The 27,238-nt window shown below is 36.3% G+C and overlaps 1 protein-coding gene across 5 annotated transcripts in view; it reads left to right on the forward strand.

The window, feature by feature from the left end:
• EML4 (echinoderm microtubule associated protein like 4) overlaps positions 1-27,238 on the forward strand; it is a 151,733-nt gene that overhangs the window by 77,967 nt on the left and 46,528 nt on the right. Inside the window, exons 2-7 of one of the 5 annotated variants that reach the window (XM_017811756.1) lie at positions 3,544-3,726; positions 14,604-14,733; positions 19,853-20,026; positions 22,081-22,209; positions 25,238-25,263; positions 25,713-25,745. In XM_017811756.1, the coding sequence (XP_017667245.1) occupies positions 3,544-3,726; positions 14,604-14,733; positions 19,853-20,026; positions 22,081-22,209; positions 25,238-25,263; positions 25,713-25,745 (675 nt within the window). Of the gene's footprint in view, positions 1-3,543; positions 3,727-14,603; positions 14,734-15,387; positions 15,465-19,852; positions 20,027-22,080; positions 22,210-25,237; positions 25,264-25,712; positions 25,746-27,238 lie in introns of those variants that run through there. The other 4 variants (XM_017811757.1, XM_017811758.1, XM_017811761.1 and 1 more) reach the window with 4 other exon arrangements.

A 27,238-nucleotide genomic window follows, 5' to 3' on the forward strand; every position in this document is an offset into this window, starting at 1 on the left:
TGCATAAGAGCTGTTTCCTCTCTGAAAGGGGAAGGGCATGCCCTCGAAGGAAGTTTTTTTGTTTAAACTTCTTTTGAAGTAGTTCTTTAGATTATAAAATGTATTTTTAATGAAAGAAGAAATCTGTAAGAGATTTTGAAAACTTATGAGAAGAAAAGGTATAATTTTGCATTGTGCAGAACTGTCAGAATGATCTCACAGCTTGCAGTTGTGTTTACTTTCAAGGCATCTTCTTTTAAGCTAATCCCTGTTGAATTACTTTTCAAGACATTGCCAAGAAGGGCATGTTGGAGTTCAGTTGAATATTTGCTGTAATGAGTGAGGTTTTTGGGTTGGGAATCATTCATTTTAATTCTCTAATAGTTGCCAGGGTAATACATGATTGTCATCACTTGAAACAGATGCTGCTTCTGTAGAATGATAAAGAACAATAAAATGTCTTCCCAGTGTGCTACTGTATTCTTTGATCAACCAAAACATTCTTGATTTCCCAGTGATATTCTTGCTCTCCAGCTTCTTTCAGTTGCTGTTCCTCATGTGCCCTCTCTGCAATGCAAAGCAGCTGCTGGTGGTTTGAAACCCCTTTTCTCCTGTAGCACACACATGGGCCATTACCTTGCCTGGTTTTGAATCAGCTAAATGGCTTAACCTACTTTGTTTTCTACTCTTGCCCCATTTACATAGCTACGACCTCTGACAAGCTGTTGGTTTGTAGTTGAGTTTGAGAGTCCTTCTGCCTCTCTGTGTTGTGTCAAGGCTTAAGCCTCCACAGCACAGCTCACAGAGGGGAGCATCAGTCAACTCTGCTACCATCTCATTTGATATGTTGAGGAGGTCACAGCATTACCCTTATAGGGCAGAAAGATTTGCACTCCTGTTCTTTGAAGTTTCTAATTGGTGATATAACTGGCATTGGGAGCTGCAGCAGCTGGGTAATGTATCCCATTTTTGGGGTATTGGGGTTCAACAGAAACAGTCTAGTCAATGTTAGTACTTGGTGGGGAAAAAAAGATATACAGAGGTGTGCAGAGCACTTGCATCTGTGCACATCAGAAAGACCACTCAGCAGTGGAACCTTTCCTGGTTTGGTAATTACTATTATTTGGACTCCACACAGGGAACACAGTAATATTTGGCTTCTAAAATGATGATTTGACATAGCTACTTATTCCTTTTACAAATGTTTTATAGTGATCTGCTGTATGTTTATGCAGCCTGGGAATTTATCCATAATTTTTCCATTATAAGACTTTTTAATAGTTTATTAATTGAAGGCTTTGGCAGACAAAAAGAAAAAAACCAAAAAGTGTGGGGTTTTTTTCCTCCCCTTTTTTTAAGGAAATATCAAACTTCTCTCTTCTGTTTGGACTGCTACCCAGCCTAAGATGAATTATAAGGTTTATAATATTTTGAAAATAGTTGTTTTCTGCAGTGTTAATTCTGACTGGTCCACTGCATGTGTTTAAAGACGAACACTTTAAGGACAGTAGAAGTATGAATTATATGGTACTTTTTGAAGTCCATTTACTTTGCTAAAGTAAAGGCTTTTCTTCATGGATTAATGTACATTTATCTTGGTTCCTTTTTATGTGCTGCATAGGTATGTGTGCTTGTAGGAACTTCTACTAGCTTCTTAAAGCAGATGGGGTTTTATGTTTTGAAAATGAGGGTTTTAATAAAAGATTTTACGCAGTCCTTCCTAACCTGGGGCAGCTGTCACAGGTCTGGATTTGTAAAGTACTACTGAGAGAGCATTGGGTATGCTGGGACGGAGAGCCATTAAAATAAATTTTCTGAATATAGGAGGTACAGGTAGGATGGTGGCATTAAAGGCATTTTGTTCAGAGCTGTTCTGATCTGTTGTCTCTGGATCTCAGTCTGATTATGTGCCTTATTAATTCCCCTGCAGTTCTTTTTATCAACCTGAATGAATATAGTATTAACCATGAAGTGATACACTTCTGCATTTGGTGTAACCAAATAGTGAATTAAATCAATATGCAAAACTGTTCATCGTGTAGGAGATGTTTAACAACTGTAACCTTGACTGTTCCTTTCAGTTTAATAATAATTGTGAATACGTTTCACTACTAACATTAGGGGTTTTTTTACTAACTCCTTTTAAAAATTTGTGTTGTGAAAGTATTATTGTGGTTCTTTATTTTGGTTGGTTCTATTCTTGGTCCCTCAGTAGTGAATATCATGTTTTAACTGAATGGAAGTTGGCATTGAACTCCATAATCTCTTTCATAATTAATCCATTGGAGGAATTTGGCTCAGTGTTTCTTTTGCGTTCAGGTATTTTAAAAGTGCCCTTATGCAAGTATTTCTAAGATTAAGGCGTTTTTTAGGGAAAAACAGAGTTTTAGGATTGTGGTTTATATTAACTTTTTTTTCCTTCGTATGTCTTCATAAGATAAGTGAACTACAGTTTAGATTCTATATAATCACAGTAATAATACCTTTTCACTGTTTACCCTTACATGTAAATTTGCTGTTTGTATTTATTTCATAGAATATGAACTTAAACTGTCTATTTGTATAATACAGGTAAATTTGGTAAAACTGTATTAGAATTTCCTTAGTGAGTTTTTAGTAAGCCTTAAACAGCATGGATAAGGAATTCAGTACCTTGTGATTGAGCAACATATTCTTTTGCGGATTTTTTTTTTTAGTGGTTGACCTGTCATTTATTGGAACAGCCAAATACAAAAATCTGTTACGTGTTGGCTTGGCAGAAATAATGCAAAGAACTGTCAAAGGCAAAGAGTAATCAGAAGCTGTAATTTCCTTTTTACCACTGAAGAATAGGTTTTGCTGGATTAGACCTTCAATGCTAATCTGTCTCTGTGTGGCCAAACATTTTTTTGGAACCTTTTTGTAGTATATTTATTTTCTGTTTGCTTCAAGCCAAATGTTATAAGGTTGTATGTTTTTTGACACATACAGGATGGTGATGTGAAAAAAGTTAAAGAAGGAATTGATATTAGGAACTCTGATCTAGACCATTTAAATTGGGGTTGCCACTTGATGCAGTTAGGTCATGGCTACCAATACTTGTATGTTCAACTGGGGAGCTGTTTTTTTTTTTTTTAACTTTACAACTGGCTTTAATATTAAGAATCATAGTTAAAATTCGTAAACAGTTCCAAAAGAATATATTGCAAAACTTTTACCACAGTTTTATGCTTTTTTAGTTTATTTAGTTGGCTGTTTAAAAAAAACTTGATTTCAGTCTTCCTTCTGCTGGTAAGCATGTTTTCCTTTCTGCGCTATTTTAACAGAAAGCACTTTGCCTCTTGTGTTTGTAATAGGGCCACACTCCTTAAGCCTTCTGTCTTAGATAAAGATTAGTAACATTTCTGTCTTGAAGCATTAATTTGATGTTTGACATAATATCCATTCCTTATTTGCCTGAACATGTTTGTTTGAACGTCTTCAGTATTTCAAAATGATGGGACAGACGTACTCGTGCTGTGGATGCTCCTTTCTGTGGCTTTTAATTCAGAACAAACCAGTTAAATGCCTCTTTCTGCTCTGCAGATGACAGCATCTCCGCTGCGAGCACGTCCGATGTCCAGGACCGTCTTTCAGCCCTGGAGCTGAGAGTGCAGCAACAAGAAGATGAAATCACTGTGCTAAAAGCAGCGCTGGCTGATGTGCTAAGGCGTCTTGCTATCTCTGAAGACCATGTAGCTTCTGTGAGAAAATCAGCACCAAGTAAAGGTAAGCCCATATTTGGTAAACTCTTTCTGAAGTCAGAGTGTTAATCATGTTAGAATGTTCTCCACTGGTCGCTTCTTTTTTCCCATTTCTGTCTCATTTGGAAAAGCAGATATATTTGAGCTGGAGGGGTTAGATATTTTTAGTGGTTTAAATGTGTATGGCTAATAGATATCTGAAATATGCTTGCTAATTTTGCTCTTTGCTAAGATTTTTATGTTCTTGATGCCTCTGAAAATTTTCCTAATTTCTTGCTAAAAAGTTCCTGTTTCAATGTAAATGGTGCAATGCTTTACAACTGCAGTCTTCAGCCTGCCATTGTGGGTTCTGGGGCTTCTGGACAGTTTTTAGTCTCAGCTTTGACTTCACCTAGAAGTTACTCAACTGAAAGGGCATATTAGAGGCTGCCTTTCCCCCTGATCCCCCTGCCCCTAAATTAAAAAGAAAACAAAAATCAAAACACATTGCCACCAAATAAGAAGGCTTTCTGAATATAGCTATTTTGCCACCAGTAGGTCTCATGTAAGAAATGGCCATGTAGCCACTCAGCAATCTCTCTTTTGGTTAGTCACTAGTAACTTTATGTTGCAACTTTGAAATATGTAGGATTGTTAAAGAGCAGAGAAACTGGGTGCCGTTTGCACTAATTTTTACTTTTTTTTTTTTCTTCCTATGGACATTTAATTTTCTTTTCTGGAGAACTATTTGAATCAAGTTTTGGACTTAGTCTAACTTAAAGTTGTGTATTCAAAGAAAATTACAGCTATGTATATTTGTGACATATATCAAGTCTCTAATTAAAGAAAAGGTTAGGTCATATTTCAAATAATTCACACCTAGAAGTGGTTTCTTCAGTGGTGTGTTTATCCCATCTATATAAAGCTGATTTCATGATTAACAGTGAAGTTAATGTGTTTTCTGGTGGTACTAGGTAACTGAACACAATGGGGACACATCCACCACAAATTAAATACATAATTTCATCTAATGCCATCAAACAGCACAGACATCTCTGGGATCCATCCCTGTGTTTCAGCCTTGAAGTACACCTGTTACACCAGTGCCGGTATAATAACACTGAACTGATACAACATAGCCTGTGTTTGAGTGACTGCATTATACAGGCTGAAAATGCAAAAGCTGAAAATGCTGAAAGTTTGAATTATTTTAGATGTGGCAGAGATATCAAATTCCTTAATTAAGTGGTTTTACAGTCTCTCTGCCAGATGGAAGGAAGTCATGATGCTTAATTGGCTTGAGCTCTGAATTCTGCCATTCTCTCTTGCTTGCTAAATGGTAGAGTGTTGTCATCCCTGCTTATAAATGCAGCTTTTATCTATCCAATTTACATGTCTAGTCCCATCAAGATTGAGGCTTCCTTTTTTAATTCTTTGTAAATAGAGCTCTGGCAAGTATTTTCACTAAATCACTCTGCTGTCCGCTGTGCATTATGACGAAAATATTCAAGTGAAAAACTGTGGTCAAAATGCACCATTGTACCTTCTTCTTCCCATTTAAATGCAGAGGAGCTGGGATGTGCACAAACATGGCTAAAAACCTTTGACTTGGAGCTGTCTAATACCCAGCAAACTTTGTGTACAGGCAGGACAAACATACTGTGTTCTGCAAAATGCCTTTGGGCCATCTCCTTTCTGGGGGATCTTGGGACCATACCGAGTTGTCTAGGTCAATTTGTGCAGTGAAAAATAAACTAATTATTTGAAGGAGGCAGTGCAGACAGAGGGTGGAATATCCAAATATCTTCAGGTTGGTCGTATAAATCTCTACAAATGAACAACAACAGCTTGTAACTGTGAAGAAAGAGATGGGGACCGGGACAGATATGTACACGTATGATCTAATACATGGAACTTATGAGTTATGACTAATTGGCACTGTATTTAATTTGTGATGGATGTGTCCCCATTGTGTTCAGTTACCTAATACCACCAGAAAACACATTAACTTCACTATTAATCATGAAATCAGCTGTATATAGATGGTATTAAGACAGCACAAAAAAAATTGCTCACATAAAATCACTGGAATTTTTTAAGAGTCTAAGTTAGTCTTGAAGAGTAAGCTTGAGATTAAAACAAGTTCATACATAGCTTTTTGCAATACCCTAGGTTCTACATTTGATTTTTGTATTTTAAGTTCGTTCAATAGCTAAAAAACTCTTGAAATGTTTTAACAGAGATCAGTGTATTATTTTCTTGAATGAGTAGGATTAGTAGAAGATCTGAATTGCCATACAAAAATAATACTCAAGGAAGTAATTGTTAAGTTTCCTTTGAAGTATTATACATGTATATAACAGGCTCTTACTAGTCAAGTCATGATTGCTGCAAAGATAACTGTATTCCTCCAAAATTTGTTTTGGTGTTTGTGATCCTATCAAGAGTCTGGATTTCTGCAATACAGTAATTGCGGTTTTGTGGTAAATATTATAGGTAGGTTTTCTTGGTTTTCTTTAAAAAAATGCTGAGGCTTTCAATCACAGAAGTATTTTTCTCTACAACAGCTCTTAAATACATACTGACATAAATAGTTACTAAAGAGCATAGATATGTATATAGATTTATGATTTCATTGAGAGAGATGTGTTTAATTTCAAGTATGGCAACACAGTGAGATAAATACTTTCAAAACAAACTGAACTTATCATAGTACTGTAAAAAACCATCTCAAATCTTTCCATCAAACAAAGGAGTTTTAGTCTGAATGTGAGGCAGTAACTAACCTAGTTCGAAGGAGTCTTTCCTACTTTTTGCTGAAATGAGTTTTCTAAAACTTTTCAATTTTTTTTTTGTTGCCACCTCACCAGTGTCTTTGAAGAGAGATTTTTCATAGGCTAAAAATAAGTGTTGTGAACAGTCTGTGAATCAAGCTAAAAGGGACAAATCCTTGTAGCTTTTTCACTGGTTTTTCTTATTCTGAAGTTGATGGCTCAACTTAGTACAAAAAGCGATCCCGTCATGCTTTGTCTAGTTAGTCTGCATTGCACATCTGGTGATCTAATTCTGTTCTTAATTTTCTTGCTTCTTTATTTTAGGTTGATAGATTGAAACAGTAGCTGAAGATAAAGTTTTTGGATTATCCTTTAAATCTTAGTTTTTCCTTTTTTTCCTACATTTGTACCTCATGCTTATTTTGAACTTAGTCCAGTCTTCAGTGAAAAAATTCGTCTGGGCATGGGTAGATTTTTATTTCTAACTCATGGGCTATCAGTCAGGAGGTTGCTACCTATGATTTTATGTGTCTAGCCCTCTCTCAGAAGCAAGCTACTCTTCATACAGAGATTTGTGAACTGTAGAAGATAAGATAAAGGGCAAGATTTTTTAGCCACTGCAGTGCCTCCTAGTAAAGCATGAAGTGGAGATACTGAATAAGGAAAGTACTTCTAGTAGGAATTGCAACAGGATTAGCACTTGTCTGTATTTCATAGAGAAAAGCAGGCTGGGAGTGTTCACGTGTGACTTCTCAATGCAAAGTTATTCTAAATAGAGAGAATCTCTTAAAAAAAAAAAGGCTATGATAGTACTTCTCCAGCTCTGCACACAGCTAAGAATAACTACACAAAGGAGAAATTACCAGGTCTGAAGGCAGTGTTGAGGATTAGAAATGTGTAAGGGCTTGGTTAGAGATCAGATCCCCAGCAGCTATGGGGTTTGTGGGGATCAGAGTGTGGGAGTGTGTTTGTGGGATTTTCCTTTCTCTCTTTCTTTTCTTTTTTAATAGATGGCTTTGTAAGAAGAATTTCTTTGGTGGGAAATTCTTTGCTTTTAGCAGCTCTGTACTCTTGTTGCCACATGCCTCTGCTGTTGATGCATGATTGATGCTGTTAACATTCACAAAAAGTTCCCAAACCAAAGATTACCTGGACAGTGAAGAAAAGGAAAGCATAAAGCAGTCTGGTACTCGTGGCTGCCAGCAAGATAAATTGGCTCACAGCTGGTGCCTGGTAAACCTATTAAAATCTTCCAGGGTATCAAAATGTGTGTAATGGGAGAATTCATCCCTCGGCTCTGAGTGTGTGGACAAGTTTGTGCCACACAATAGCACCAGTAAAATATCTCAGGCTAATCATTTCATTGGAGTATGAGCTTGTGCCTGAAAAAGTGGCCGTCTACCAGAAAGTACATCTGATGTCTGCCTGTAGAGAAACAGAGTTCATGTCCTTTTCCTAGACTAAGAAATAATGAGGAGGCTTGTCAAAGGTTAAACCTTTAGGGGAACATTTCCTGTTGCTTGGACAGGAATTGATATCAAATAACTTGTATGCAAATTGAACTCACAAAGTGAAATTGGAATAGTGGATGGCAATATGCAGAAAGGGTTTCTCATGACAATGCAGGCTGGCAGACTGAGAGACATTTTATTTTGCTTAAAGCAATGTTCTTGGGGACCTTCAAAAGCAGCTATGTACTGGAAATGCAGTTGGTGGGGTATTTTTATTTTTCATTTTTCCTTTGTGCAGTGGGCTTTTAAAATAGGAACCCATCAAGTTTTCCTTCTTTTCCTGATTCCTTCTCTTATATGAAATAGTAGGTCTTATCAAATTCTGTCTCATTGCACTAATGTAAGCAAATCACTTCAGATATGATTTTTTCCTTATCTCAACAATGGTTTCCTTTCAATAACATTGTCATTTTGTTTTATGTTAACAAAAATTGACTTCAGGTGTTCAGGAAACTTCATTAATGAAAGGATAAGATAGACTTGCATTTTTTGGTTTTTTAGTCTTAAAATGAGCAGAGTTGTTCTATAATTGAGTACATGTTTATCTTGTCTAATCAGTAAATGTTAATGGAAGAGAAAATAGAAATGTAAATAGGAAAATGTTTATGGTAGTGGTCAGACCTAAGTTCTTATCCACAATATTAAAACTAACCTGGCAAACTTGTACATGTGTCATTTTACTCATGGGAAAAGTCCAGTTGAAGTCTGCAGACTGTATGCTCACATAACAAATAATGATACTCTTGAGGTCTTAATGCATTTTCCAGGTATTGGTTTTAGTGCCATCTGTTCTTTCTGCATTAAAATTATATTTTCTGCATTTCTTCTCCATTTTTCCTATCTTCTGTTCTGACTTATTGAGTATTTTCTTTTTCTTCTTTTATACTTACTATTTTTTATGTTCTTCGTATATTTTCCTTTATTCAAAGAATTTGGACTAGAGGACATTAATGAACTAAAGGTCAGTAACCAGCTAAACCAAGTTTAGGAAGAGAAGTGAAGAAAAAAGTTCAGGAGTTTTTGGGTTTTTTTTAATAATTTCTGTAACCTAGTGATCTTAATCTTGTTCATTGGAGAAGATATTCAGAGCATTGTAGAGCATTTTTCAGTTGTAGGGATAAGTATCCTTATTCTTTTGCCATATGCTTCTTACAGTTTTGGGTATGTTTTTTGCATCTGTGTGCTTTTATTAGAACAGTAGGCAAATTTTCCTGAGTGGTACTCTGCTGTTCTCCGTGATGCTTCTCAAACTAAGAATTGCAGTGTTGGAAGAGTTCAGTGTTGCCATTAACTTTTTCAAATAAGAACTGCTTATTGCTTATAACACTGCAATAGCTTTTTCATCACTGTTTACCAGACTATATCAAATTGTTTCAAATTATCATAGTTAAAATTTTATTTCCCCTGCTTGGATTTAGCGCGTTTGACAATTGGTTGAGTGAGTACATGGTGCTTCTAGGAAAGTACAGCAAAACAATAAGATAGGAGGGAGAAGGAAATGGGGTTTGTGGTTTTAACATGCAATTGGACAAAGAAGTCTTCAGTTTCCATGTTTTAAATGCATGCTCGAAGAGCGGAGCCATGGCTCCCCTAACACCTGAAAAACTAGTTCTGTATCTATAGGAGGACCATTTAAGTTAGAAATGTATGGGTTAAGTCCCTAGCTATAAAAGTTTTGTAGGAAATCTCAAAATATGTATTTAATTATTCTTAACATTTTAGTTAGTTTATCTACCTGTTAGGAAAGATTCACTTGCATCTCAAGATTTATGCATTAGCTATACGTTCTCAAACTGTTGCGTATAAACATACCTCTATTCAGATAGTTCTTTTCTTTTTAATAGGAAATGACAAATAATATATGTTTAATTGCTAACTGTCAGTTAAAAATTGTGAAATTTGGCCTCAATTAAAAAAAAAAAAAGAAGCATGCATCTTTTTAGCTGGATATAATTATTGTAAGAATGATGAAGTTTGTCAGAACTTAGTTCTGTCTTAAAATTCGATTATTAAACAAGAAGCAGCATAACCCATAGGTAGCGGACTGAATTATTTTTCTTGATGTGTTTTGGTCATTGTTTGAAACCTGGTGTCTCACCCTGACCTGTAATGTTTGTTCATGTGATAGAAGAAGAGAACATTTTTTTCTAATTAAGAAGTCTTAATCAAAATTTGACTCTTCACTATGTAAGTGAAGTAGTTGAATAAAACAAAATGCTGAAGAAAATATTTCTCTACCCTTCAGAATACAGTACTCGCTTTGAAAAGATTTTTAGTGCTTCTGATCTGTTTCTTTGCCAGCATCTTCCGTGAACTGAGGGACTTGAGGTCCTTCGAAAGTTTGGAAACAGATCAGTGGCTACAATAAGCTGCTTTCATACAATTCATTATAAAATCTTGAAATAAGTTTAGGATTTGTCATAATTTCTAGTTTGTTTTTGATGTTGTTATATTAGGAAGGAAGTGCAGATAAAATCTTATGTTCTGGTACACTTAGAACTGTTTCTGTCTGTTTTTCTGCAGCTCACCTCTGTGGGCTCTCTGGTGAGTTAACGCTGTAGGCTTCTTTAGTAAGAGTACTAAATTGGTTTCCTGTCCTTCCAGGTATCATTTTTATTTGCACGAAACCCCATGGCATGTAATATATTTGAAATATAGAAATCTTTGTAAAGTTTTGCTGAAAGTGAAGTATTTTAAGGTTTTTGAAGGACTTGGGTATTGTATGCCTTAATGAAGAGGGAAAAAAAATAAATAAACTACAGAGCCCCACTTTTTAATTTTTGTAACATGTAATTTATTGAGCTTTTTCTTTTAAATCCACTTGAATTAAGTGTCCAGAGAAGTTATAATATAGCTGCAGCTACTTACTTTAAATTGGAACTACCTGAAGAAGAGAAAGAAAGGTTTGCTTTTATTTTGTAAGGCATTTTATCTGTCAGGATATTGGCAAATATGAAGATATTAAGCAAATTGATGTTTCAGTAAACATGATTAATAACACAATAAACTACATTTTAACCTAAAATATTGTAACTTTTGAGTTTTGGGAAAAAAATGAATTACTAACTGATCCTCAGCTCTAGCACTGTTTAAGTATGTTTGGAGACAAAAATGTTGCATTATCACAGGACACACATTTTCAAAACTTAACACTGCCTCTTACAGCTTGGCTTCATTTTTTTCCCCAGTTAGCTAATCAAGGCTGATAAAGAGTTGGAAAAAGGTTTTTGGTTTATTGTGGTCTGTTTTTTCTAGTCCTACTTATCTTTAATTCACACATTTGTATACTTGACAGATGTTAATGAAATGCTTCTTTTGAATTCAACAGATACTATTCTATGAAAATTATCAGAACAGAGATGAATCCATTATCCATAAAAGACATTTTTTACCACTTTGATCTCTGACAATTTGGCTTTAATCCTGGTCACCATACACTGGCTTTCATTTTATGTTCAGTTTATGTCTGGCTTTTGTTCCAAGCTAGCAGATAATGCTGAGTACTGTTCAGCCTGAAAAATTTCAGACTTTTTATGCTAGCAGGTGACGTATGACATGGTATTGGCAGAGATGTGCAGCCAGAGTGCTGGGAGAACTCAATTGTTTTAGTGTATTGATCTGGAATTTGTGTTCTCCTGTCCTGCTTCATTATTTCCCAGGTGTCTGAAGCAAAGTCACTTGACTACTATGACTATGAAGTACTGTTTCTGCAGTGAAGAAGGTTATAGTGGTGTTAATTTTTACATCTTTTGACTGTAGAGATGCCCTGGTTAAGAGTCATGAAGAGAATTGAGTGGTTTGGACCGGTGGGTCTGCTTCCTCAGATTTATGACCCAGCTGAGAAGATCCCTATTGTGTGTCTCTGTCTCTATGGGCAGCCAGACCTCACTGCTTCGCTGCCTGGGATGTGCACAGGGCTTAAACTTGCACTTCCTTCTCGTGGATTAAAATATAAATGCTTTTTCTTTACATATAATTGCAGATGATAAATTGAATTTTTTCCCCGTTAAAAGTAGGTATTCTAAAAGTTGCTTTTGAGTATCTAGTTAAAATACAACATATAGAATTTGGAAGGGGTCTTCTTTCTGAGGGGTATTGGGTCTGGGGTTTGGGGTGTTTTATTTGTTGGTTTTTTTTCATTGCTTTTCTTGCTTTTTTACATTTTATTGCATGTCAAGTGTGGCACATCACTGTAACTGATCAAGATTTTTTTCTGGAGTGTAAGAAAGCCTGATACATTTTTGACACTTTAAATAAAATGGTCACTGTAGTTTTTTATCCATTTCATTGTTAGTCATTTTGCAAAATTTGTTTTTACTTTGATTCAAAAATCTTAATCTCAAACGTTATTTTGCATGCCACTTGTTGACATTAGGAAGCACTTTGCAGACCTATTATCAATATCCACTTTACTGAAAAACAAATAATCCCAAAACTGCTGTTTGGTTCCCTTTTTTTAATTATTATTGTATTCATCCCTGCATGGAGTAGTGCACATTTCTGTAATGAGTACATGACACTACACTGATACAGAGTTTTACACTGATGTAGATTTTTATTTCTAATCAGTTTTGTGGCTAGACATAAACAGGAACTAGCACTTTCCATACCTAGTAGGCGTAATTATTCTAGATGTCATCAGTAAACAAAACGGCTATGTGCTCCTTGCTTGATAAAGCTGACAGTGTGTTCTCCATCTTATTAAGCTCCTGTGCCTTGTCTGTAGCACTGTTGTTCTTTACACTTTCCACTGAATGCTTTCCCCGCTGTACTGGCAATTACCGCTGTTATGTCTCCCGATTCACGTTTCTGGAAAGCCATGCTAGTGCTGGTTGGAGAGGCATTAATCTATTACAATGAGCAGACAGAGATGTTAAGGTCATATGCAGTTCAAGAGTGAATCATAGGCCTTGATATTGTGCATCTCCACAAAGAAGATGACTTACTTTGTCACTGAAAATAAAAGAGGCTAATTTATAGGCTTCTAATAGTAAGAGTGCTTTATAAGCTCATGCGCTTTTGGTTTTGCATCTGAGTTACATAGGGTAAAAATCTCTTGAGCTTTAGAGGTTTTGTACACTATACTAACTTCTAAAATAAAATCTGTGTTCCAAATGTTTATGGTCCAAATAAACAGTCTCTAAAGAGTACCGGTTGGAAGGAATCACACAGCAAATTGATTTATGCGCAATTTAGGAAGAAAATATAATCTTTGAAGTGTTTCTGATTTTAAGTGTACTTTTACTTTCTTCAGATTTCCTTTTTTTCTCATTTCTGCCTGGGATATTCCGCATGCTCCTTTTTGCTTTCCTGATCTGAATTTCAGGTGTGATCACATGATGCATGGTGCATTTTGAAGAAGTATATGGTTAGTGCAAGTCAACCCATTTCCGCCTTCATACAAATAGTTCTAAAATCTAATGTTCCCTTGATGAGTATCTCTCATATATAAAGTGCTTGTTTAAAATAAGAATTAATTTGCCTCTCAACCTGCCTGATAGAGCCATGATGTGACAAATGGACCAAATGCTGGTATTGTTCAAATAAGGCATCTGCGTCAGTTTGTCCTCTGTGCACAGAGTTGTCGATTCTCCTGAGTTGCTTTTTTACTCCTCACTTTTATCTTCAATGTGTGACCTTATCTATCTCACACTATTCCAAGCGTGCCATGAACACAGACCTGTTATTTTTCTGTTGTGTCCTTCATGCTTGAAGTCAGAGTGACTGGTTATCACGACCCCAGGAGATGCAGTAACAACTTGCTTTTTGTGATATGGGGTTGTGACACAGAGATGGGCTCAAAAGTGACCACTGATTTTTGGATGTTTAATGTGAGATTAGTCCAGGGATCTTTTTACTGGGCATGTAGTGCTTCAGAGGGGAAAAGTACAAGTTTAGTGCTTAGGAGGAGGACCTTGGAAATAAGACAGGCACACAAAAAGAAAGAGACACGCAGTTACTGGGAAAGGATGAAACATCAGGTTCGATTAAAATGCCTTGTATTTCACTGGCATTCTGTGGCAGAGGCAGGTCTGGAAGCTAATTGCCAGGCTAGTGTTCAGCTCTGAAAATAGAAGAGCCTTTGCTCTCCCTTGTCTTCCTTGCAATCCCCTCCCACATTCACTGCATAGTTTTAAACTTCTGCAATGAGTGAAGTGGGCATCTGACAGACAACAGCCTTCTTCACATATACACTCTTGATTCATCCCTGGAGAGAGTCTGTAATGTTCACTGGATGTGGCAGATGGTCTACAGAGTGAGCAATATTAGAAACTTAATAGCTATACCACAGTGCATATACTGAAAGGTATTTTAAGGTGCAAAGGGCAGCTGAAAAGAAACTGAAAATCTTGATTATTTTTTTTTCCCCTCCAATCCTTAGAATCCCAACCCTTAAATAACTTAGTAATTATTTCATAGCAGCATGGCGGTAGAGAAGCAGACCCCTCTCAGGTGTCTTCTGGGTCCAGCTGCCTAGATTAAAGCTTTCATGAGTGTATGTGACTGGCTGGTTGTCCCAAAAGCTCAGGCTGCTGCTGTGTGACACCAAGTCCACAAATGAGAGTTTTTTGTTTTTTCAGATGGACTTTTGGATAGAGATTTAAACCCTTGTGTTTTTCAATATTACTTTTTTCTAGGTCAGCCAAGCCTGCGAGAAGCTATCTCGATGTCATGTATAACTAATGGAAGTACAGGAAGCAGGAAAACAGGCCACAGTTCATCTGTTTCTGTTGCCAAAAAAGAAACTCTTTCATCTGCTGCAAAAAGGTACCAAATTCTTATTAAAATTGAAGTGTTTATATATTAAAAAAACCCCAAACCAAACAGAACAAGAGTTTGATTTTTGTCTCTGCACAACACTCAGCAGAGCTACCTAGGTCTAGTAAGGCACAAATGAACTTTGGAGACGTACCAGGTTGTTGGGCTGCTTACAGCAGGGTTCTGAACAGAATTCATAAATGGAGAGTATTTCTATACTGTGTAGTGTCCAAAATGAATTCTCACTAAGGAAATACACAAATGTACAAATGGGAATTTTTTCCTCCTGGTATTTATAGGTTGTTTTTTTTTTCCTTCCCAGGGAAATTAAAGGATAAAACTGACTTCATTGTCTGGAGTGTAAATAGTAGGCAATAGCAAAATAGCTATGAAACAATAGTGAATTGTTTAAGATAAAAGTTTACATTTTTGTAATCTTAACCCAAATATGGCTACTTAGTCTCTATGAAATCAGTATCAGATCTCAAATGTGTGGAAATAACATTGCTTGAGTAATTTGTAAGTTAAATGAGCCAAGAACCAAACAATAGTAGTTTTCCTCCATATAATACTTTCAGCTTCATATGGTAAACAAAGTGTTTGCTTAACTGTGTTTTTCTGTGGGTCTGTTAGACAGTGATTGCATGCCTTCTTGAACAGTAGGTTTTGTACCTATTTGTTGTGAAGAACAGGCTGCCAGATATAGCCACGGGGCAGAGAATACTCTGATGTGTAATGTGGTAAGTTACGTGAACAAATTCTTGGCCTCTGTAGAGTACTCTGGTAACTGCAGGGGCTGGTTTATCTTCTAGTGTGGATGTAAATACTGTGCTGTACAACAAGACAAGGAAATACTTCAGGGGATAAAAATGCTGCATGCAAATATAAACTGTATGAGAACAAACCAGAAAAAGCTTTAGTACCCTTTGGAACTTGCAAAGCAAGGGTAATGCCCCACTCTTTGTTCTTCTCCATTGTGTAGCATTGCATATCTTTCTTTTTATTGTATTCTTATGTTTACTTTTCAACAGTAAATCAGACAGTGATCAGTGTATGTCTCTATCTGCTACTGTGACAGGCACAGGGACAAAAGACATTCCTGCAGGAAGGTATTTCTTAGTTAGCACTTTTCCATTAATCTTACCCCTGTGGCTCTTGGCACTTTGATGAGAGCCAGTCCGGTTCACGTGGTGTTCAGCTTGCATTTGTGCTGAATCATCTTCTTGATTCATTGGCTGCTCAACACTTGACTACGTAAGAAGAGCAGAGTGGAGTGGCCGGCATCCCTTTCATCTGAGTTAAGGTCTTTAAAAGGAGACCTGGATAGGCCAAAAGAGGAAAACCATAATATGCAGAGGGCAGCTCTCCCTGGGCCCCTGAATAAGTGTCCAGGGGAGCCCACTGCTTCCAGAGGATGAAGAGATGTGACTCCTTTCCTCAAGAAAGGCCTTTCCTGTTTTAGAAAGGCCTAGGAAGGCTCTTTAGTTGTCTTTCCAGCAGTTCCTTTCACTCTCATGTCTTTATTCCTTAAATTTGTTTGGTACTTGGAAGAAACCCTTTTGTAAAATTACCAGCTCAAGAAAGGTAAAAGGAAATATAAGTGAATGTTAATAGTCCCATCTCCTTACAAAGTTAGGGATAACTGTGTTTATTTCTACCACTTGTTGTGGTGAAAAGGAGGGAGACCAGAGGAGACTATCAGCTGGTCGTGGGATGCTTCACCTCAACTTGTCCAGGTCTTTCTTCAGGCTGAAGCTTAGAGTGGTGCGACAAGTGGACGTGGTCATCTGTAGGTATAGAATTAACTTTAGATTCTAAACAGACCCCACAGCCTGCCTAGGGCTTTTCATGTTCTAACTATACATAGCCATACATCTTCTCAAAATAACAGAAGGTCTACTTGTGTCCAAATTGTTACTGTTGCTGAAGTTCAGTGTCTGTGTTTGGTGCACTCCTAATATTGTCCATTTCTGGATCTCTGGCCCCTGTAGAGCTGCTGTCTCTGAGAATTTCTTCTATGAAAGACCAGTTTCATTTCGTGGACTATTTAATCTTGTTCTACCAACCTGAACACTGGAGATGATAGGATGGCTCAGTAGCTGCACAGCAACGGCATGTCTCATGTCAACAATGCTAGTATGCTAAAATACCAGCTGTCACTAAAATCAGAGCCCAGGAATATTCTGTGAACACCAGGTAGATATGTCCCATTGCCAGAGATAAAGTCATATATGTGTTGAGAAAATCTCAGTCCTATAGTCTGGAATGGAAACAGGTTTGTATTTTGTACAAGCAAACAAAACCCAACCAAACATTGACTGTCAGAGACCTGTTTGATCCTTTTCCTTAGGACTAAACATTCTTCTGAAAACAGCTTCTGGTAAGAATAGTCTTCATGTTTCACAGTGACTGCCATCTACAGTATCTGCCAGTGTGTTGTGGCCCAAAGGATGAAACATAGTACTAAGTGAAATTAAAGAAGCTGCAAAATTAGGACAGATAGTAATAGCTCTCAACTACTCAGATGCAGGCTAAAGAAATGCCTCATCAGGTTGGGTTTTGGAAATAATTTTTGGCTGCATTAAATGACTGCTTCCCGGAACAACTAGTTTTTAGAAACCCACAAGAAAAGGTGCTGGTTTTAATTTGGTTTCAGTTGTTACGCAAGGCCTAGTTGAAGAGGTATTAGTTGTGAGAGCCACTCTGTAACAGCCAGTCATAATACAATTAAGCTGAAAAATTTATCAGAAGTGAGCAAACAAAATAAATTCAGAAGGTATTCAGTACTCAGACTGTCACATATCTACATGATTTCCCTCCAAATTAAAATGGCAGTCAAAAAAAGAATCCCACTTACAACCTGGTGGTAGATAAAAGCACTTCATTGAAATCCAAGGTATAAGGCATTACAGATAATGATCTCACCATGACCTAATGACCTGGAGAATTCTTTTATACTATCATCAGAGAGATATGATGTCAGGTGAGCCATTGTTCTGACCAAGTAGGATCATTCTTTGTAGCAATGCAGGGTGGACTTACGAAGTCATAATGTTGATGCGTTCTTTCTCTTCCTGCCTCCCTTCCATCTTTCACCATTATTTGACTGTATTTTGAAATCCTTAAATAGAAGGAAAAGGAAAATTGGAAGCATGTCTTCTTGAAATACAATTTTGTTAAAAAAATATGACAACAAGCCATAAAAAAACCCCTGTCCTAACAGATTGACTTTGTTGTGAGAAATCCCATTCTTATGAGATAGAGAGTGCAGAGGTCCATGACTGTCATAGGAATAGAAAGACTCATTTTCTTTAATGAAAAGAGATTCCAAAAATTTATTTCACTATTCTGCATTTCTTGCAACAGACTGCGATAATATTAAGTGTAGTGTACTTTGCATCCAGAAGTGCAAGCTAAGTCTTCTGATTAAAAAATAATAAAATTTTTTATGCTAGTAGTTAATTAAGGACTTTTGGTTATAAATTATTAAACAAAACCCCACAGTTCTTCAAGCTTTGTTCTCTATGATCACATATATGCTCTCAAGAAATGTGAAAGCTCTTTGTTTTGTTTTTGTCTGTTTTTTTGAAAAGAAAATGTAACTCTGATGGATTATATTGACATCCTAAACTTGTTATTATGGTTTACAGTAGAAATCCTGAGTGATCCTTGCAAATGTATTTGGGGTTTATATTATTATTCATGATTTTACCTGGTTTTCAATGCTTTGCTTCTCTGAAAGCAGTTGGAAAAGTTGAATTCATGTGAGTGTTGGGGGCTTTGTCTCAGTGGTAGATGACACACTTTAATTGAAATAACTAAAGAAGCAAAAAGAGAATCTTATGGATGATTGGGGGCCTGTTTTTTTGAGTTTATTTTGAATGTTGTCTTACTGTTATTGATTTTTGGGAAAAGGTAAGTGGAAACACAAATAATTAAGATCATGCAAGGATTTGAGGCAGGGGAAATTGTTGTCTAAGAACAGAAATCGGGCTTCTCGTGTTCAGAAAGATACTGTTTACTTTTTACTTTGCAGGGTACTTTGACCCTAAGAGAAAAATCTTTCTTTTTCCTTTTCCTTTAGCTGGTGTTTGTATCTTGCTGGTTTTGTTCACTGAGAAATCTGTCTTGGAAGATTTAATTCTTTTATCTTAGGAAATAAATAGGCTGTGTAGTACAGAGTACTCTTCTCTTTCAGGTCCTGGTTTTGTTTGAATGATTCAGTATCTTAAAAAGCATGTTGCCTTTTAGAGGAGCCTTTTAATTAATCTTTCTGTTTACTTAGAGAACCTTTGGTTTGGTTCTTAATAGATTTAAGATTCTTAATGACATGTATTTAAATCTGTTTCAAATATTAGCCTAATAAATACAGCACTGTGAAAATAAAGGTATGTTCTTAGCGGTCATTGACTGAAGGCACTAAAGAAGTGGCAAGACAGTCTGATGTAAGTCAACTACAAATCAAAACAGTCATGAGTTTTCAGGGGTGATTTCCTTTGAACTCTGGTGCAGCCAGGGAGAGCCCAGGGACAAGCAACAGCATTTCAGAATTTTGGTGGCAGCTCAAAGATAAGCAGTACCACTCATGTCCAGAAATACGGCGTGAGAGGTACAGTTTCATGGTGGGCTTAAGCTAATTGGAGATAGCACAAGTCACAGTCCCGCCTTTCACTTGCACTGAGCCTTGTCTGACAGCAGGGTAAGGTAATCAGTGAGCTGAACCACACGGTGGTTTTTTCCGAGGGATGGCAGACTTGTGGTGCATCAACTTACGTCAGCTTTGAATGCTGTAGGAGCACCCGTGAACAGAGGACATGCTCAAATCAAAGTGATGTTCATTTTAAAATCGGAGTAAATGTAGTAAAACTGCGCATTAAAAATAAGTAAACAATCTTCCATGCCTCCTGCACTGTATTTTATTTTTGGAGCTTGTGAATAAATCTTATTTCAGCAAAATGCTAACCTGAAGAGAGTGAGTAACTAATCAAAGTTTTTTTTCTGTGATTATTTATAGCAAGTTGTTAAATGCTTCTCCCATCTTTTCACAGAGGACATTTTCTCCCACCTTTTTAATTTATTTGCTTGTTCTCCTTTTTTTTCCCCCCTTATGTTACACTTTATTTTACAGCGGTACAGAAAAAAAGAAGGAAAAACCTCCAGGACAGAAAGAAAAAAAAGAGGACTCTCATTCTAATGATCAAAGTCCACAAACTCAAGCATCACCTTCTCCCCAGCCCTCCTCACAGACTCTCCAAACACACAGGCAAACTCAAGAAAGCAAGAGTTCTGCTCCAACTAAAAGGTTTTCACAGTACCACAGTACAGAACTAGAAAATTACTGTAATGATACTGAGTTCATATTTGACAACAAGTCATGTGAAATAGTTCTTCTCATGATCAAGTTAATGTTTGATATTTTTTTTGCTAGAGAAGGTGCATTCAATATGCATTGCAGCAGAGCAAATACGTAAAAATGCATTTTTTCTTAACGTACATTTTTAAGATTATGAAAATTTTTTGTTCTCTGGTTGAAATCCCAATATGGTAGATTACCTCTAATCAACCATCATTCTAAAATATTTAATCATGACTATTACTTGATCCTTTTCAAAATACACTTCACATATTTTGTCTGACACAGCTGAATTGTGGGAGTGTATTTTGTACATGACCATTTACGACATCTCATAATAGTATTTTTAAAATACTAGTATCATTGCAACCTTTCCTTCAGAAATTATAATTATTCTACAAAGTGACTGCAGTTTGTATTTTCAAGGGGTTTTTTTGTAGCCCTTCCCAAATTCCTGCTATGTTGCAGGATGGTTCACATTTATTCTCATTCTTTACAGGAGTAAAGTTCTGGTTTTACACCCAGATCATAGAACTGCTTGACTTGAGTAAATGCAGAAGTTTATGTAGGATTGCCTCTAAATTCCCATCATTTTAGTGGGAATTAGGCACAGAAAAAAAAGGTACTTTGGGGATTTTAGATGGTTTTTTAAAGTCAAGAAAATGGATTTTAAGATTTGGGTGGTATCTTCTGAGTTTCAAAACTATGCAGACCACTTGGTGTGGTTTCTTTTTTCTTTGTTCATTGTCACCTTACTGTTTTGGAAGGTGTGAAATTTTTTTTTACTTTTTGGCATTTAGGAGACCGAGACAAAATGAAAATGAAATTTATTTTTCTGAAATTTACTTTAGTTCACAAGATTGTTGTCTTGCATTGCTTGAATTCACAGCTCTAATAAATATTTAAACTTTCACTTGACTGATGCATGTTGTAACACTCCATAAAGGCTCTGTCTCCATGTCTTGCACAAACCTGTAAGTTGTCTGAAGCTGAACTTGTGGCCTGTTATTCTCTTGCCTGGTGTCTCACTGAAAAGTTGTCTGAAGTCTTGCTTACTAATCTTTTGCAGTGTGGGGAAAAAATAAATGCTTTTTTTGTCTCATAATGGTTTAACTTGATTGGATTAACTTGTTTGTCGCAGGACCTTTGAGGTGCTGTAGAAGGAGCTTGCCATTTCTAAGGTTGCATTCCAGGACTTAATCCTGCAAAAAGCATTTCTGACGGGATGAAGTATGATACTATTAGCAGGACATGTGCAAACTAAATCAGGTGGTTGAAGAGTAATTTGGGCTAGATCACTTTTTGAACATGTATTCCATGTGTGAAATTAATGAACTAGTGACTGCATAACTTGCAGGTTCCCATTAGTGTAAATTGACTACAATAAGATTGCTGAAAATTTCATCACAATTCTTGAATTTAATTGTCTGTAATATTGGGCCAAACCTAGTTTGTCTTACCCAAGAAGTTTGCAGACATTTGTTTCAAAAAGATTAAAGCCATTAATGTTGTTAAGTATGTGCTAACTGCAAAGCAGCCGTATGAAACTGTAATTTGATAGAACTGTTCTGCCTCAGACATCAATGTGCTAGAGCTGGTGAACAGTTAATCAGGGGAAAAAAGATTAATTTTCTTTGTTATCTACTTAATTGATTTTTTAATATAGTTTATTCTTTAAGGCTAATGTACTTAGCCTAATTTTTTCTGCTTTTGTAATTTGTTAGCAATGTAGTAATGAAGAGAGGTATTTTGTTCAAGTCTTTATGTAAAAGCTTTTGGAAATGCAAAGGAATAGTTAAAACATGTGGCAACTGTCTTGCTCAATTGTTTTCATTCATCCAGTTAGAACTTTTTGACTAATCTTTTTTTCCTGTTTCATGCTTCAGCTTGAAGGAAGACCTAGTTCTGCTTTTGTCTCCTGCTGCTTGATCTGTCCGTTGCATACGAGTTCCAGTTAGTTATATTATCACCTTGTCATTTAAAATATTTTTTGTTTCTTCTAGCATAAAGAAATCCTTTGCTGCTGAAAAGCCTCATAGTGCTTGGGAGAGTCCAGATGATGGTCGTAACAAGCTGATGAGAATACCATCAACATCTAAATTAATATCAAAAGTGACAAAGAATGCAGACAAGTATGTATTGACTTGGTACATAAAAACAAGTCAAAATATTATGAAATCGTTTAATTCTGTGAACTTTTTTCTGTATATGCTAGGACCATTTGCATCTTTGTTTTTGCCATGAGTAACTACTTACATAACTTGCCGATGTGATGCTCCAGGTGCCTGTGGAATCTTAAATTTATTATAAAATGTGAATGCAGGATTTTTGCGTACATATATTTTAATGTTGCCCATTTGGATTAGAATTATGTACTATGATTTAAGATGTATGGCTTAATGCCACTGTTGTGAAGCTTCCAACCTTTTTTTCCTAATTCAAGCTGATTTGAAAATGCAAGTGTATTTCCTTGAAGTCAGTTTAGTGGATTTCACGTAGTATGTGTGTTTCTAAAGTAGACTGTAATAGTAGGAATATACTTTTATGTTTTCAGGTAGATCTCTCCATTTGAATGTTTAGCAAATTCCTGTTTTACAGGTTCTAGGTAGTACACAGGTGCCTTCTTTTCAGTGTCATTTCCAGTAGGTGATGTGCGGTAGCCTATCAGTCCTCTCGTCCACTTCCTCAGCAGCAGGTTTTCTCGGTTTGTGGTCTCCAGTGAAGGCCTCAGAGTAGTTACTCCTCCTGCTTCTGTCAGCACAGGGTCAAGAGTTTGCTTTTTGCTGTAACTTCACATTGTTGACCCCTATTGTGACCCACAGTACTTGTCCTCAGTACTCTCTGCCAGTTGGGCTTCCCCCTTTGTCTTCACACAGTTTCTCTTTTTGACTTGGTTGAAATTTTGCGGAATTTGTTGAATTGGTGTTGATTTTTTGATTGACCCCTCTCCTGTTTGCCAGTATCTCCCCAGCATGCTGGCAGCTTCTTTGTTGTTGTCTGCAGATTCATAGATCTGCTCATGAATCTTCATTCAAATAGCCATTAACTGGTTCAAGGCAGAACTACCTGAAAACCCCTCCCACTACGCCAAATAAAACTCTTCAGACCTTTCAGAGTAATCTCCAGTCTTTTTATGATTCTTTCTGTAGTGCTCTCCTTAGGTTGCATGTAAGACTGTCAAATACATACTTAGAGTCAAGAGTGGTGCAAGTGCATTCCTTCTTTCCTAGGAATGGGAAGAGCAAAAACAAATTAATCTTGGGTGTGGATATCGGCACATTTACTCAAAGCTTTGTACTTAGCCTGAAGAGTGCTGTGTGTGAGGGGATTATGCATTGCATATTTTGCAAGTGTTTCTTTTTCTTTTGTAATTGGTTTTCACTGTTGGAGTTTAAAAACCCTTTGGCAATTTAGATTATAGCAGGGTACTGTTAGATAATATTTTGGAATGAAAAAACCCTTTGTCTTGATTTTTTTGCTGGGTTTTTGCTATGCTGCTGAAATATCTTTCACAATGGGGTATGTACTTCAAATTTGCTGAAAATAAGAAATAAATTTTACTTTTATTGACATTTTGCATATTGGTTCAGGCATGGTCAAAATAGAGGTATTGTATTTCATTTTTCTGTGATTCCGCTTATTTTCTAAGAGACTTTAAATGTTGCCCTTCTACAATCTGTAACGGAGAAAAAAATCAGGTGTCTAACAGAGGAGTGCACAAGGAAAGATTAGTTTTAATTGTCTGTTAATTATTGTCAACATTTGAAGCTGTTGTATCTTAAGTATATTTGGCAGAAAACAAAGCTTCAAACATTATCAGTCGTAGACCATCATCTTATTGAAGGCTGGGTGTTGTACTGTTTGTGTACCTTGTTCTTTTTCTCACATTTATAATAAAGGCACTATTTGCGTACAAGAACACATATTAATACTCACTTCTTACGTTCTGTTGCCATATTTTGATAAGAACTGGTTGATTTTGTGCAAAGGCATATTGTTATCTTCCATTTATTTTTCTCTATTAAGAAACATTGGCCTCATCTGCTTGAAGTTACGTGAATCTTGTGCAAGGGAATAGAATTCAGCCCCTGCTGTGGGCCTCAGGACAGAAATGTTTTACATATGCTTTGCACTATCAGACCAGGATATGAACTTTGTTTACTAAGCTCAGTCTTTAAGCCAGCACTGAGCTGTAAATCAGTTTGATAAAGCCACAAGAATTAAGAGGGTTCCCACAGCAGTGTTTTTCAGGCAAGACTGGGAATCTACTTTAAATTTTTCATTTGGCAGTGTGGTGAAGGCTGATTCTACCAATAGCCAGAGATGACTTTCCTCATGCATATGCTTGACCCTTTGTCGCTGTTACAAAAATTTGACTGCCATCCAGCTAAAAATACTGGATGCCACTCATACCTTTCTGCTGAATTTCAAATGAATTCAAGAGGGTGTTTTATGCAATACATTCTCCCACCAAGGAGTGTTACTCTGTTAAGAAGTAGCTCTGGTGCTGGGAATTAGTATTTCTTCCCTCTTCGGAAAAAAATTATTGAGGTTTTTTGTGAGTAATTAATTTCTGGCTCTGGTAAGGAGAGTCTCAACTGTACTCTGTTGAAGACATTGAACACATCCAGTAATGCTGCACAGATCTGTTTTAAATGAAACTGCAATTTGCTTACATTTAATCCATGTGTCCAATAGAGTTAATTCCTAGAAAAATTTGTGGTGTTTTATGCTGATGGCTTATTTTGACAGGTGTTAAATGCTTTGCATGCAGGCCTGAGGATGTTTGGCAGCTTAAAACATTTGGTTATTTCAAGTTCACACTCTCAAAGTGGAATTTTCTGTGCACAAGAAACATGCCCTCTATAATTTATTTTAGAAGCTTTTTGCATTTTGTTATTATTAGACTAATTCTTAGAAACCCTTGCTATAGAACCAAAGACACTTGAAGTTACTTGAAAGGTACAGTGAACTGCATAAAATATGAGTAAAAATGCTAAATAACTAAAATGATCAGTTATTTAGCATCCTGTACTACAGTTACACTGTACACAGAATCTGATGACATTGCTAAATGCAATAATGTGTAAAAACTAGATTGTGTTGCCTTGATAAGTATTGTGCATATTACTAACAATATTATTTTGAATTTTTCCCCAGGCACAAAGATGTCATTGTCAGCCAAGGTAAATAAAAACATTTATTTTTAAATACTGGATGAAGTTGAAAATACTTGCTTTTGACTGAATAGTATTTCCTATAGATGAATACATTGGGACATATGCTTATGAAACAGGGAATTAGAGGTAAAAAACATTAGTAATCTCCAAGATTTTATTTGGTCAAGCATTACTCCAGACATGTTTATGAGTCTTTGAAATTATGGGGAAATGCCTCATCAGATTGGATCTTTAGGACATACAGAAAGTTTTGATGGGTGGGTTGTGGGATTTATTTACTTCTGTAAAACAAAACTTTTTTTTTTCTTTAGTATTTTCTCTGTGTGTATGTGCATAGAGAGAGGTTATGAAAACAAAAATCTAAAGTTTGACTTATGTGCCAGTCTTCATGCAAGCAGGTGTGAGCGAGACTTTAGAAATAGTTTTAAGATATTTTATTTCTGTCCCATAACCAGCAAAAATGTCAACTCGTGAAAAAAACAGCCAAGGTAAGAATAAAGCTATGCCCTTTGGTTGCTTTCTTCTAATTTAGCACTCTCACAAATCTTTTATTTGGCTTTTCACCATCAGAGAGCATCAGTGCATGATCTCTTAAAAACTTTTTGAGCATTTACATAAATATTCAACTTTCTTCTTTTGCAAATTTATATGCATATGCACATTGCAATCTATTTTGGGATTATTTGGGGATAGTCTAAAATAAATTATGACACACATAATTTCCTCAGAGAGGGAATATGTGTTTGAATAGAAGTCTTGCATTGTTGCCTAAGATATCAGAGTATTAAGAACTGCCAACTAAAAGATTTGTTTTATCTCAGCTTTCTGTCTTGCCAGTATTACAACATATACACACTGATTAGACAAGAACAGAGACTGAAGGTTTCATAGTCTCCTAAAATGAAAAATGAGTCTCTTCTAAAGTGTATATCTTTGCACCAGTGAACCTTGCATTCTGTGGCTACCCGCTGCTGCTGGCTTGTTTAGTCAGGAAAAGGAGCTGTCTATCTGAACATGGTGGGATGTGAAAACAAAAGAAATCCACTTCTGGTGTCGCAAAACTACTCTGCTTTGATGTCCTGCAAACTGTGCTGAAGCATGCGGTTTCAAAATTAAAGCATGTAACCCAAGTGCATGCTGTACACAACATATCTATGTACAGAGATTCTGTCTCATGCTTTTTTGCTGCTAATTAACAAATCTGTAGTCTTCAGATTCTGTGCTGTCAGCAAGTTTACATTATTCACAGTTTGATTGCTTTTGGTCTCCTTCAAAAAGGAAAAAAAACCCTTAGATTTTTTGAAAGTTACTATACAAATTGTTGGAATGAAAGCAAAATGAATTTGAATCCAATTGCTTTATCTTTTCCGAATTCAGAGAGAAATTACAGGTATAAAAATATTCTAAATTGATGCTTACCAAGAGCATCCTTCAAAGACAGGATGTGTGAAAGAGAATGCATAAACATCAAGAACAAAGAAGAAATGTTTCTTTCTGCCAGGTTGCTTAATGCCAGCTGTGGACCGGTATATATGTGCAGCAGTGGTTACTGTAAAAGGAAAAGTAATGACTAGTGGCCAGACCAGCTGCAATTTAGCTTTGCAAGGATTGAATAAAACTATTATATTAAAAATACCCTTTCTACTAAAAACAGCTTTTCAGAAAACCAAATTGCATATAGCTAAAATTTAAAATACCTTCAGTAGTACTTCTTTCCTTACAATGTGCTTCTAGAATTCTACATGTTCTGCCAAGAATGGGCCATCCATAAGTTCTCTCATCCCAGTAGCTATAACTTAAGTGGCCTCAACGTGTACCCTGCTATCTATTGTGTTACTATGCAGAGGATATGATGAGCAAGCATCTTCCAAGTCTGATATGCCATAGTCTGTTCTCAGCCTAACTGGGATGAAAGAGAAACATGATTCAGATAACAGGCCCCCACATATATGGAAGCTGGAGAGAGTCTTATCACAGAAAA

The sequence above is a fragment of the Lepidothrix coronata genome, unplaced genomic scaffold, assembly GCF_001604755.1.
Source record: "Lepidothrix coronata isolate B3197 unplaced genomic scaffold, Lepidothrix_coronata-1.0 Scaffold33, whole genome shotgun sequence".
Taxonomy (NCBI): Eukaryota; Metazoa; Chordata; class Aves; order Passeriformes; family Pipridae; genus Lepidothrix; species Lepidothrix coronata.